The sequence below is a fragment of the Ambystoma mexicanum genome, chromosome 11 (genome assembly GCF_040938575.1).
Source record: "Ambystoma mexicanum isolate Mex_15411 chromosome 11, UKY_AmexF1_1, whole genome shotgun sequence".
In the NCBI taxonomy this organism is placed as follows: Eukaryota; Metazoa; Chordata; class Amphibia; order Caudata; family Ambystomatidae; genus Ambystoma; species Ambystoma mexicanum.
The window spans coordinates 914,474,126-914,488,126 of record NC_090934.1 but is presented as its reverse complement, the minus strand read 5'-3'; the positions used below and the strand labels follow the sequence as shown (position 1 = coordinate 914,488,126).

The 14,001-nt window shown below is 44.1% G+C and overlaps 1 protein-coding gene across 10 annotated transcripts in view; it reads left to right on the top strand.

Annotated features, from left to right (window-relative positions):
* Window positions 1–14,001, top strand: part of LOC138503909 (mucin-5B-like) — a 193,076-nt gene that overhangs the window by 146,362 nt on the left and 32,713 nt on the right. For all 10 annotated transcript variants that reach the window (XM_069624005.1, XM_069624006.1, XM_069624004.1 and 7 more), the window contains 2 exons: window positions 69–389; window positions 1,171–1,653. In XM_069624005.1, coding sequence (XP_069480106.1) covers window positions 69–389; window positions 1,171–1,653 — 804 coding nt within the window. The remainder of the gene's footprint in view (window positions 1–68; window positions 390–1,170; window positions 1,654–14,001) is intronic.

Below are 14,001 nucleotides of genomic sequence, written 5' to 3'. Positions count from 1 at the left end.
GGCGCCAGTAGAGATAGATTGTATGTTTCTATTGAAATCTAATTGTGCTTTCTCTTTTTAACATTCAGTGACATCCACTCCACAATGTGAGCATTTACTTGAAAAATGCCTATGGTCGCCATGGCTTAACGTCTCCAACCCTGCGGGCGCGTCTGGGGACTACGAAACATTTCAGAAACTAAGACAATCTGGAATTGACGTTTGTTATGCACCAAGTGATGTTGAATGCAGAGCAAAGGAATATCCAAATGCAGCACTAGGAAGTTTGAGTCAAGTTGTCACATGTGATACAAACACAGGACTTACATGCAAGAATGAGGAGCAGTCAGGCAGTCAGTGCCTGGACTATGAAATCCGGTTCTTATGCTGCACCTACGCGCCTTGCGATGGTGAGTTACTGCTGAATTGTGTGCCTTTTCCATGACACCCCTTTCCGCAGGTCACAGCTTAAAGCCTCGGTGAAGCCGGCAGATAAAACTCCTCATTTTGGATTTGTCACCCAATGCTTTCCTCACTTTGCAAAGGCCGATCGTTGATGCCACTGATTTGGACCGAAATATGTCACATGATATTGATGGGCTTATTCAGGTGAAACGGGGAAATTACAACCCACTGGATCCAGTGCCCTCAGCAATTATGGCACATTTGGTGATTGCATACCTTCCTTCTAGATATTTAAATACCATTTCAGTATCAGTTTTAATACCGACTGACCTTCAGCCCCATGTCATTGACCTTGATAGGGATACGTTTCAGTAATGGTTTTCTATTAGACAACAAAGACCATTATGATATGTTATGTGATATGATAGGTTATTTATAACGCGCTTAATACTCAGAGGTTTCTAAGCACGGACCTGGGGATCGAACCTGTGTTGCTCAATTTCGTCTTGCTTCCAAGGCGAGCACATTGCCGCTGAGCTATCCTCCCGAGACTTCTTCCTTGCTAGATGCTCAGCAGCTAGTTCGAACATGCACCTGGGTAAGCTGGCCTGGTATAATAGTTGGGAACTCAGCATAATTGATCACACTCTAGTAATTCAGTAGGTGCATGCTTGGGGCACGGAGGGATGCACAAATAAAACATGCAGTGCAACTTTTGATGTTTCTACATGCTATTTAGTTGATTTGTTTTGAAAATGGTGTGTTTTATTTCTCCACATTATACAGCGCCTTCTACTGTTGACTGCAAAGATGTAAAAAATGTCCCGACCTGGTCCGATTGGTACAATGTAGATACACCAAATTCTGGAGGTGGGGATTTTGAGACAATTGCGAACATTGAATCATCCGGATTGGCGGTGTGCGATGCTCCAACTGACATTGAATGTGAGTCAGTAAACCTAGCCGTTTCTAACGCCCCTCCGCAAGTGGTGTCATGTGAGCTGGCCAGTGGTTTGACGTGTAACAATAGCCTACAGAACACTGGCCTAATATGCTTTGACTACAGAGTGCGATTCCAATGCCCGAGCTACGAGCCTTGTGAAGGCGGTACTACAGTTTACACCTCAACATCTCTAGTGACTACCACTACACCAGGCTCTCCAAGCCCTACTGCTCCTCTGGAAAGTACTCCTGCCTCCACTCATTCTTCAACAGCACTGCCAGAGAGTACGACCTCCACATCTGACAGCACTTCCACAGGACCATCTGGTAAGAATCTGAATTTTGTCCTTCAAATTTAAATGCGCTTTTAAGATGATTGGCACATAGCAATGATGGGCAGAACTCCCTAAGACAATAAAGGATTTTCATAAAAGGGAGCTGCAAAGTGACCATAATGCACATGTCAAAGCATCGCTCCCTAAGGGAGGAGTAATTTTAATCAAAAGTTTACACATGACCTTTCAAAGAGTGCATTTTGTCATCCATGAGGTTTGTTTCACAATCACAGTAACAAGAGTATAGTTTGAGCCCGTTCCTTTTATTATGTTTTTACGAATTAACATTGCAAATTGTTTTTTTCTCTTAAATTCTCTTTTAAATTCTACATTACGCCTACTCTACCGTCATCCTCTGCCTCTACCGGTGAAGGCTAATCCCTCTTATGCTCCATCAGAACTTCTTGATCCTCAGCTAAGCAACCCTATTGCCCACTTAGTGGCCTCTCACCTCACTGAACTCTTCAATCAGCCCTTTGACTACCACCTGCTTTCCTTCTATTTTGAAAACGACCATGGTCATCCCTCTTCTAAAAGAGCAAGAGGTTGACTGAAACCTACCGGCGCACTTTCACCCTGTCTCTCTCCTTCCACACTACTCTAAAGTGTTCAACTGTTTTACACATTTGTTTGACATCCACATCCTTCAAGACCCCCTACAAGCAAATTTCTGATCTTGTAACTCGACGGAAACTGCTTTCACAAATGTCTGCAACTCCACCGACTCTGCTAAGCTCTCCAGCCTATACTCTATCCTAATTCTCCTTGACTTTTACGCTGCCTTCAACAATGTCAATTCCTCTGATTTCCTTAATGATATCTTTCTTGGGATTCATGATCTAGCCCTTGCATGGACTGAATCATACCTTGCACCCTGCCAATTTTCTGTATCCTGGAGCAAAACACCTCTTAACTTATTCCTTTAACTGTTGTTGTTCGACATGGTGCTCCTCCTCTTTACACTCAACACATCTGCCCTTGGAGCACTAATCTCCTCCTTTGGGTTCTCATAGCAACTCTTCACAGGCGACACCCAAATCTTCTTCTCTTTTTGTGAACTCTCCCCTGACCTCTATCAACATTTAAAACTGCCTCTCTGCCATTAAATATTGGATGGCTTTGCACTTTCTGATGTTAAACTCTACCAAAACAGAGGAGCTATATTTCCCTGCTAAATACTCTCATCTCTTCCCCTGCTCCTTACTATCCAGTTCCTACCTTATACTCTCCAATACTCCTTTTCAGCTAGAAACCTTAGCGTCATCTATGATCCTTCTCACACCTTCTTTACTGTTATATCCAAAACTGCAATGGCAGCTTGCCTCAGCCTCCTAAATATTAGGAAAATCAGGCACCTCCTTCGTTACAACACCACAAAGCATCTTTTAGCCACTCTTGTCTTCTCTATATGGGACTACTCTGCCAGCATCCTCTTTTGTCTCCCCAACTATGCTTTCTGTCCACTCGACAAGGTTATTCACATCACCCCCAGGATCCTCTTTATACTCCCTCACTTCACACCTACTTCCTCATACCGTCACCAGGCTGGGTGGCTGATGATGCAAAGCGGGCCATATTTAAATGTCTTCTCCTGGTTCACAAATCTATCCATGGTAAGGTACCACCATAGCTAGCCTCCTCTCCCCAACACTACAAGCCTTCTTGTAATCTCCACTCAACTATCCTTGTGGTACCTCACCCTCTCTGTGCTTTCTCTCACTTCCACTCTTTCTCGCTTCCTGCTCTTCATGCTCCACTTGCATGGAATTGTCTTTCCCTGGACATGTGTGAAACAGTCCACATCGATTTGTTCAAAACCAAACTAAAAGCCTACCTCCTCGCCTCCAAGCTACCCTCTTAACCTACCTCACATCTGCCTTCTAGCTAAAATGGTTCCCTCACCTCTACCCTGCATCTGTCCCTCACTTTCTCTGTCTCCACTTTGGCACTTCATCCATCATGTTCACATCCCTAACACAGCTGATAGCACAGCCTACCGGCACTTAAAAATGGCTAAAGATGGCTGTCCTGAATCTATGCATGTCCACACATGCATTGTCGACGGTGACTGTTTCATTTACTCCCCTCCACAACCTGGTCAGAATATCACTCAAACTCACCCCATTGTGAGTAGCTCTCTGTGTCCCATTAAACTGATTTCTTATCTGTTGTATTTATTGTGTGAACAAAAGAGCATTGTTCCTCCCTGTGTAAATACATAAATATAAATACATTGTACATTAGCATCTATATTTAATTATACCAAAACATAAATATAATCAACAGTATTTCAATTGCCCTCAGAACGGTCACATTACCAGTTAAACACTTAGTAAAAACACACCACATGTCTAACCTCTCATTTTTCTATGATCATTCAACATTCACTCGCTCACATTCATTCAACTCTATTTCGTTTCCTGATGGACATATTAAATCAGAGTGTTCTTTATGGCTTTGATCCACTGTTCCAATGACCGGAACGGGGTATAACAGCCCGGCAGCTCAAGTTATCGGCCCGAGCAAAGCGAGAGCAGATAACACGGGCTACGGCCGTTATCCCCTGTTCCAGCCATTGGAATGGGGGATAAAGGCTATTAGCACCCCAGGTTGCTAAAGCGGTAACCCAGGGGGCTAAGAATTTTTTTTTTCCTTTGTACAACAGGACACGTGCAGTGTCCCGTTGTACGAAGGAAAATCCTTTTCCAAGATAGCCACCATGGAAAGGGAAGGTGGGGCTCCAAAAAGAGCCCCTCTTCATTTCCCATGGCTGCCTGTGGGAGGCAAGGGGAAGGAGCGGAGGTGACGGCCCCCACCACTGAAATAAGGTAAGTAGTGGGGTAGGGGAAAAAAGTTAATAAGGGAAGGCAGATAAAGAGGGCTCTGGGCCGTTATCCCCCGTTCCAGCCATTGGAACACAGGATTAAGGCTATTAGCGCCCCGGGTTACCAAAGCGGTAACCCGGGGTGCTAAAAAAAGAAGGATTTTCATTTGTACAACGGGACGCCCCTGACATCCCGTTGTACGAAGGAAATCCTTTTCCAAGATGGCCACCATGGAAAGGGAAGAGGGGCTCCATACGGAGCCCCTCTTCCCTTTCCATGGCGGCCTGCAGGAGGCAAGGGGAAGGAGCGGAGGTGGTGGCGGCACCTGCCGCTGCCAAAATAAGGTAACTAGGAGGGTGGGGGAAAAAAGAAAATAATGGGATGGAGGGTGGGGGGAAGATGGCGGCTGGGGGAGCCAGCCGACAGGCAGCATGGAATGCAGGTTTGCACCGGCGGTTCAAGCCCGCGTTCCTATCCATCTGATTGGCTGGCTCCCCCTGCCAGGGTGCTAATATCACTTGAATGCATTTCTTACTATTCTTAGTATATAGTCACAGCTTTTAAAAGATTTTGATAGGAAACCTGATCGGTTTCAGCCACGGCATTCATCTATTGATTTTTCATGACCCTTTCTTGATGAGGGGTGGGGACATGCATGAGAGATCCTACTATCTTCTCTTTTGTGATAAATGCTATTGCTGGTCTTGCACCTGATGACTTTTTATTTATGTTATTGTTTGTATAGCGCTTACCTTGCCAAGAGGCCTCCGGGCGCTGACAAACAACAATGAAAATGTAAAACATGACACATAACAAAACACAGAACAAAACAAGAGCCAAAAAATCAGATAACACTAATAGGATAAAAAAATCAGTCTTTACAGTGAACTTGTGCTGGGTAGATCACTTTCTTCGACAGGAGCCTCCCTCCGGAATGGCCTTCCTGAGCCTCTCCATCTTGAGATGGATCTCGCTAACTTCCAGAAGCTTCTCAAGCCCTTCCTTTTCTCCTCCTCCTTCAACTTCCCCTGCTAGTTGCACCTGCCTCTATGTCTAGTGGTCCATATCCTTTATGTGCCTTACTGGGGGAGGTCCTCCTTTGACCAGTCTCCCACTTACCCATTACCAGCAGTTGCCCTCAGGCACCCTTCCCTGACTAGCCTACTGAGTTTGGTCCACCTCCCTCCCTTGCACTAGTTGACCCTATCTCCTTGCCTGAGCACATGCCTTTCTGGGTCCCTTAGTACTTGCCCAGCCCCTATGCCCTCTGCCTCTTGCACTTCCAGCTCTTCCCCTCTCCTTGCTCTTCCTGTTTGCACTTGCACAATCCAAATGTCACTCGGCCTAGCAAAATCCCTACTGTTATTTCTTCCCATGTAACCCACCCACCCACCCCCCATGTTTTATGGCGCCTGGAAACACTTGTTGATGTATACAACCCATACAAAGGCACAATAAATAAATGAAGCATGCAAAATACATTTGTAGCTAACTTTTCTGATTTAATATAGGTCCTAGACCAGATAAAGAAACAATCTAAAATTGGACAAGCGTTTGGGAAGATCTTTAAGAATGCTAAGAAAATGTGGGCGTTTACTGTCACCACACCCCACAATAACACAGTCTCTATTGTTCTGGGAGCAGGGGTTGTCTATTTCAACCGTACGCAAGATCTTGAAGTCAGAAGTTATAATAACCCCTGACCCAGTCTTCAGTCATAGCCAAGCCAACACTCTATGTCTGAGGGCCTCCTTTGGTTCATGCCCTGTTGGCTTCTCAATGTCTGTGATTAAGAGGTTTCTTCTGCCCATGAGGAAACCACTTAAGGACTTGTCAAAATCGCTGGCATAAGGTCCATACCAACTCGCAAGCTCTTAGTAAGACAGAGTTTTCGTTTGGAAATAACAGGCGAGCAGGACATGAGGATGCTTGAGTAAGCTCATCAGCTACTGCAGACAGTGTTAGTGTCAAGGCTTGGTGGTCAGACATCACCTTCAGCATGTAAGAAGATGTATCTTCTAGGAAATTCGAATACATGTTCATGGCAACAAAAAAAAAACATATAAGGATAGGTAGCACAGATAAACAAGACGCAGGGCCAAAAAAAAGTTTCTCTTCAGAGTATTCATCTACCTGTGAAATCTAATTCTCTAATTCTTACCTGCACACTTTTATCGTTATTGGTCTTTCAAGTGACCATACCATGGCAGGTGAACAATGCCATCATGTGGATGTCATAAAATGAGCAGCCCTTGCAGCTTGCAGTAGTTTCAAGTGAAGGCACCATTCCAGGACTTCTTTTCAGAGCATTGTCAGATGAAAAAGACCAGGTAGAGCTGTGCCTAGAGCAAGCCCCAAGCCGATTTCCCAAGCAATATAATTGTAAAACAGGAAGATGCAGGCTTGTCGATGAGCCTCCGTCACTGCTCTTGCTTATTTTATTTCTTTTTAAAATTGTTTGTTGTCTCACAAACTACTTGACACCATAAAGACAGAAGCGTTTTCTCCTTGCAGCAATTAAGAAAACATTTCATTTCCATCTCGAAATAAACAAGAAAGTATAACAATGGTTGGGAAGATTTCACAATTAAAATATAACTAGACACTCACTCTAAAGTCGTCCCCATTCAACTCACAAACTCACTGTTGATCTGGCTTTGGCACACCATAGATGACATGAATGTGTTGGATTCGTTATCATCATGTAGACGTGCTTTATTCGACAATTTTCTTGCAAGAACATTTAAATATACATGCAATATAAAAACAGTTCATATGCATTTGCACAATGAATTGAAAGCCGTGCAATGCATAGTAAATATTGTACATGCACATTATTAGCTAAAACGCCTTTTCAATGACGCAATGCTTTGTATGGGAAATCTGCCACAGCAAAAATCACATGCAGGGAAATGTTCAATATACACGCATTTTGCGCATAATTGAGATATATAATATTATAATAAGTAAGAGAATGCTTGCAGATTAGTCACCTGAAATCATTATATATATGACAGCTAAATATAACATGGTGGGGCGTTTCCTCAGCCCTTTCACAGTACAGTACTTCAAAGCCAGCAAGAGGATACCCAATCGTAGTTTAATATATGATCTCTTCTTTGATCAATATGAGCGAGCTGATTGTCTCTCAGTGCATTAACACCACTTGTTTTTCTTCATGCTGCATGCCTTCTTTATCAGCTGTCCTGATTAGTTTATTATTTCAGTGTTCTCTCAAAAACTATGCAGCTCTAGGGTCTTCATCAGGCCCGGGGAGAAGTCTACAATCATAATGAGATAATAGTTCTCCTAGAGCTTCCATGTACATGACCAGATGCGGAATTGTGCTAAAATAAATCCAGTCTAGGAGAGCGTTCAAAGCAATTACAGTTTCAATGCTCATTACAATAACACCCAATTCTAGATGAGTTGGTACAGTCGGGGCACTCTTGGCAAAGACAAGGTAGGACAGTTTTTAGGAGTTTTCTTTTTTTTTACAGCAACTCTAAGTTTAGGGACACAAACGATGATCCATATTTTAGCACCACAGATGAGGCCAGTACTGTTTTAATTTTACATACGTATAGAGTCAGATTACACCTCTTTTGCCATAGTTCTTAGCAAATCTAAGAACCGCCATACTACATTGGGTCAAATTTAATTAGCTTTTCTCAAATGGTTTACCCCAATATCAGCGAATTGAGAAGCTAATTCCTAGTTTTTATTGTTTTATACAATAATGAATAGAGCTAGTTTTACACATTTCTTTCAACCTGGTAGGTATACCACATAGTTTGTTTTAGCATACACTATTTCTAGACCTTTTTGATTGCAGAACTTGCTAAGTTTCTGTAACTGATTTTTCAAGCCACCTGTGGACATTCGAACAACATTGTCTGCAAAATATAAAGCCCAATGAGGGGGTGAATTCTGATAGGTATTTAATCTGCTTGGCAAATTCACTGATATATAAATAGAATGCAGTCAGAGGCAGTACACACTCCTGCCATATCGTTTCTGGACCAGGAAAGGGCCAGTTCTGCTTCCTCTGCTGGCCCCTTTTTACTGAAGCGGTTGTATTGCTATATATTAAATCATAGCTCTTAAAAAATGACTTGGGACCTTGTTAAGTCACTAATGTTGAACATAGTTGCACTCTTGGGACCTCCTCAAAGGCTGTTTTCAAGGATATGAACACTACGTTAAAGGACTCTTTGTTTACAGTACTATATTACTGCATTAAAAATACAATCTAAACCCCGTACAACCATGCTAATCACTTTTTGGATCCCTGCTAGTACATTTAAAACCTAGACATATTGCCTACTCCATCGAATAGGCATATCTGATAATACGTTCTCAACCTCCTTTTTTGTAGATCAGAATTATTTCCACTGTATTAAAAGTTGGAGGTACCTGGTGTAGACTACAAATTGTTTTAAACGGTAATACAAATTTGGAACCCAAACATTTCCTTTATATAAATGTCAACCAGAATTCTATCAAGACTGGTGATCTTATTAGATTTATGTTGGTTCATAGCTCATAATAACTCTCCAAATGAGAAATTGAATATATTAGGTCCCTCATCAGCTTCTATGCAACTTAACTCCTTGAGCCACATTGTCCGGTCTTCACAGTACTCCGGAAGTGATTAACTCATTCTGACTCTTTAATTCTGCCTTTAGGTAGACAATTCTCTGTCGTAGAGACCAAGTTACAATATTGCAAATGTCACTATTGTTTTTGTTATTAACAGCTTCTTAAAAGATTCCCATTTCCCCAAACCATAAATATTCTTCTTATTCTCTATTAATTCTCTAAACATCGTCACTGCGTCCAGGACTCCATAACTAGCAGCCCATTCTGAGCTCTTCAATGTGCCCAAAAGCACCCATTTAGCTGACTTACATTCAACATCAAACCATGAATCTTTTTTATTTCCTGTCTTTCACCTTTCCGTGCATTTTTGCAAGCTCTGGCTCAATTAAGATAAGAATTCTGTCGTACAGACCCCATATAACCTTATGAGCTACAGAATGCTCACATAAGACCGATTTAATGACTAGGAGGAGTTTTCTGCAGAGTTATTTGACCCAAATCTAAAGTTTCCAATTAGAATTGCCTCCTAGTAGTACATCTAATTGATGGTGTACTTCCCTTCCCGGAATTAAACAACCCCCTACAGTAACTTCCATATCAACATATGCAATGACGCCAAATTCCTTACTACAGGACTAATGCAATAAATTAATTTAGACATAATTGATATTAATCTGCCTCTCCCCATTTATATATTTTGGAGTGGCTGGTCAATTACCTCACACTTACACCCTGCCCTTCCAGGCTGTTTAGCCAGCATTGGGCCACATCTGTGTTGTTTTAAATGACAATCTACTAGCCTTAATAGTGGCTCTGCCATATGTTCTGGGATGCCCTAAGCAAAACCTTCGTAATCCATAACACTATTACAATTTTATGTGGCTCCAACCTCAAATCAAGTCCCCCGCCACTACTTTAATAAATCCACCTTTCATGAAATATTTACATTCCCACTTTTCAATTACATTTTCCTTTTGGGACACAATAATCATCTCTGTGATCCAATATCCACAATTACTATCTTAGCATGTAACTCTCTATACAGCCACATTTTCAGACCTCCACTTGGGGGAACACATCTACCCCTAAAGACCATCATTTTCTCAAACGCTCACTGTCTCCCGAGCCCTGGTTCTCTCGAAGCTGGATTACTGTAACAGCCTCTATCTTAATCTGCCTGCCTCCACTCTCCGCAACTCATCCAGAACAGAACTGCGAGACTTGTCCTTGGCCTCAAGCCCAGGGACCGTATCTCTCCAGGACTGAAATCTCTACACTGGCTCCCAGTGGCTGCGAGGATAAAGTTCAAAACCCTCTGCATTGTCCACAAGGCCTTCTGGGGCCTGGGTCCTAAATACCTTCAACTCTCTCTTCCCAAATATCTTCCTTCCCGAGCCCTTGGCTCATCCGTCTCCAACTCCCTCAGGGTCAGACGCTTCTTGAAGCAACGAGCTGGGGGTAGATCTCTCTCCGCGGCAGGGGCCTCCCTCTGGAACAGCCTTCCTGCCTCCCTGAAACTTGAGGAGAACCATCTCCGGTTCCGGAAGCACCTCAAAACCTTCCTCTTTGCTTCTGCTTTCTCTCTCCCTCTCCCCTGCTGAACAGCTAATATTCTTCACTGAAACTGCACTGATTCTGCAACTGGACCACTCTTAACGGCCTCGGTCCTGGGCCAAGCCACTCTCCACTTGCACTGATGCCCTGGAACCCCTCTGCACTGCGGGACTGTCTCTGTACCCCTACAGCCCCCCCCTTTCCAGCACTTGTTCTGCACTTACCTTGCACTTGCCACCAGCTGGCCCTATTTATTTATTACTTTACGCCACTTACCTTGTACTGCACTTCCCCCCCTCCCCTTCCCCTTGCACTTTTCCCCCTCCCCCACCCCTGCACTTGCGCGATCTGAATGACACCTGGCCTAGTAGGATCGTTGTCTGTCTCCCCTTGTTCCTCCCCTCCCTGCCTCGTCGCGCCTTGAAACACCTGTGTATAGGCGCGTTACAAATGCCATATCATATCATATCATATCAAGTTAAAATAAGAATCCATAATTCTACAGCCTAATTTTCCTAAAAGTAAAGTAAACCAAGTCGTGGCTTCTAATACAGCATCACCAATCTCTGTGAGGTTCTTCATTAGCCTCCTCTACCTTACAGGGCATTATATTCATATTTGAGCCATTTCTTGGCTAATACATTTTAGCTCTGTGCCTTGGGTAGATTTGGTGCCCATGGGGCATGCAAGCTGTCAGAAATTCTAACCATATGCTCGAAACAATATCAGCCTCAGAAACCAGAATACTAGCCACTTAAGTTCAAAAGTCTTCTCTACAGGGATTCTGAAATTGCTGAGGGTCTTGTGGCAACATTAGTGAGCTAAAAGGCAATGCAGCTATCGGGGTAATTTCCTGGGGGTCGGCAGGGCCGTCCACAGACCTCCGGGTTGGGGAGGCCCCAACTCCTCCCGCGTCCCAAAGGAGTATGAGGCACACACAAGAGCAAAGAGGTACTGCTGTTTATTGCACAAAACAGATAGGGATAAGCTCTCAGATCACAGGCATCCAGGAGACATCTCATTCGTTTTGGGCTTGCAGGCCCTTTTTCTAGCTGTATGACACGACTACGTGCGTCACCTGGGAAAACTAGCCCCAAAACCTAACGCCATCTCGGGTTGGCTCCCCGAGTGGTAGGGTCAGTATAGGCAGTATAGAGGAAAATGTTAGTGATGGAGAAAGGGTCAGGTGGTACGCTTGGGCCGTCCCTAATAATTGCTACAAGAGAATTGTTGCAAGGGGACAATTAGTGATTGGCTGAACTATAGTGGCGTCAATGGTGAGCCCCTCGTATTCTGTCCACCCGCGAGCCCCCAAGCCTCGGACCATCGCTGTTCCCAGCTCGGGGTGTACCTGATGATGGCAACAAAGTATGACTATGTGTCAGTGGTGGACAATGGACAGGTCTGACTATTAGCTGGTGTGTGCTATTCCCATCGCTGTCGGTGTCCAATTTGTCACTTCATTGTTGCAGTCTGTGTCCCAGACGTGAGACCCCAGAGCTTCTCTGGTCCTTGGGGCTTGGCATCGTATCAGGTTGGCCTGGTCACGTGTTGTGAGACCGTGGCTGAAGCAGAATTATGAGCATTTGATTTGTATTTCGGCTCTGAGGAGCGTTTAGCAGTGGCAGCTGTAACCTTGGCACAGAGAGCGCGGCCTGTAGTTTGCAACATTGCGGCCTTGGCTGTGGGGCACTTGTCAGGGTTCGTTCTGCATGATCAAGACTTGCAGCTTTATCTGAGCTGCTCCGGCCTGGGGACTCTGGTTTATGGCTGGCGGTACATAGTCCATAATATGGGGATTGCGAGGGGTGACGGGATTCGTATGCATTAGTCCATATACAGGGTTACATCTTTGTGGTTTTAGTGGTGAGGAAGCGTCTGCAAGCATGTACACATGCTCATCTGGCGTCTTGCGTTTCTGCGGTGCTGTAGTTGGCCTATGTGAAAAATAACAAAAATGCATGTGTGAGTGTGAGTGGTCCTCTACGTCATAGCACTGAGTATGTTCTTCGTGTGGATTGTTGTGTGTATGACCAGTGTGCTTGGTGGCACATGTATTCTTGTCCGCCGGCTATGTCGTCATGGCATCTCTAACGATGGCAGTATTTGTGGGTGACGTCTAATTGAGTTTATCCATATGGTCGGTGTCAGCTGCACCCGAGGTCCCAGCACGTGGTTTGATTGCTGCACAGTTTTCCCTAGGTGCGTGGGGCGTGGCCATGGTGGATCTTGACATCTGGAGCCGCAGTGAGCGGGTCAAATTCCTCTTGCGGTGGGTGCTTGGGTCGTGACGTCATAAGCCATGGTTTGGATGACAATCAGGGGAAGGGATCGTCCCATTTTCCCTCTTCACAGCTCAGGTATTTGACTAAGGATACCCTTATTGGTACATTCAATTTGGACTCAGGACTGATATTGATTTCTGAACACCACTTTGAAGTTCTTCTTATTCAGCTATCATTTCTCTGAGTTCCCTTTAGGATATTTCAGCTTAGTTTTGTAATATTCAATTTCTGCTATTAACATGAATCAGGCTGTACATGTCTTCTGAATGTTAATGTCCTTTTGTTTGTTTTCCCCTTAGGTTACCCCAATTTAGCCACACAGTTGGCAATTTACTATCCGTAACTACCCTTTCTATTACTCCTTCCCCGATCTCTCCTGTCATTTCACATATATCGGGGCTTCTGATCACATCAGTTCTATCAATAACCCAACCACAAAGGCTATGGGCAGTTCCCACAATGCCACCCCAGAGTTACAACCTGACCTAATCAAATCTATATTAAAAACCTCAATTCAGGCCTTTGCCTTCCTGCTATCCTGGGGTTTGGCCAACCTATGACATCTGTTTGTGAGAGGATGTGTTTGCAAAGGCTGTCTTTAGCTATACGGTATGTTGTTAACTTTAGCTTACCAGTGGCAATGGAAACCTCCTTGCTTGTTATATCCTTATCAGTATGGCATGCTTTACAACTCCTATGGATTTCCACAGGAATATTCAAATTACGGCCACCCTCTTGATGGTGTGCTGGCCATATTTCAAACGAGGCAAAAGGGTATTTTAGCTGATTGGTACGTAGCAAAAATTCTGGGGGAAAACTTTAGATACTAACCTAGTTGGCAACTTCTTTGCACAAATGATGAATAATGCAGTCTCGGTACTGCCCGCGTTTCTCCGGTAGCACAAGCCCTTTCCTTGATTGTTGGGAGGCAACAGAGAACCCCAAAAGAGAACAATCCTACATGCCATGCCTAGGACAGAAGTTGGAGACTTACTCCTAGGCTGGAAGCCGCACGTCTGGACTCCATTCAACAAATGCATCCACAGAGAAAAATGTTGGCCTTGACTGCATTAA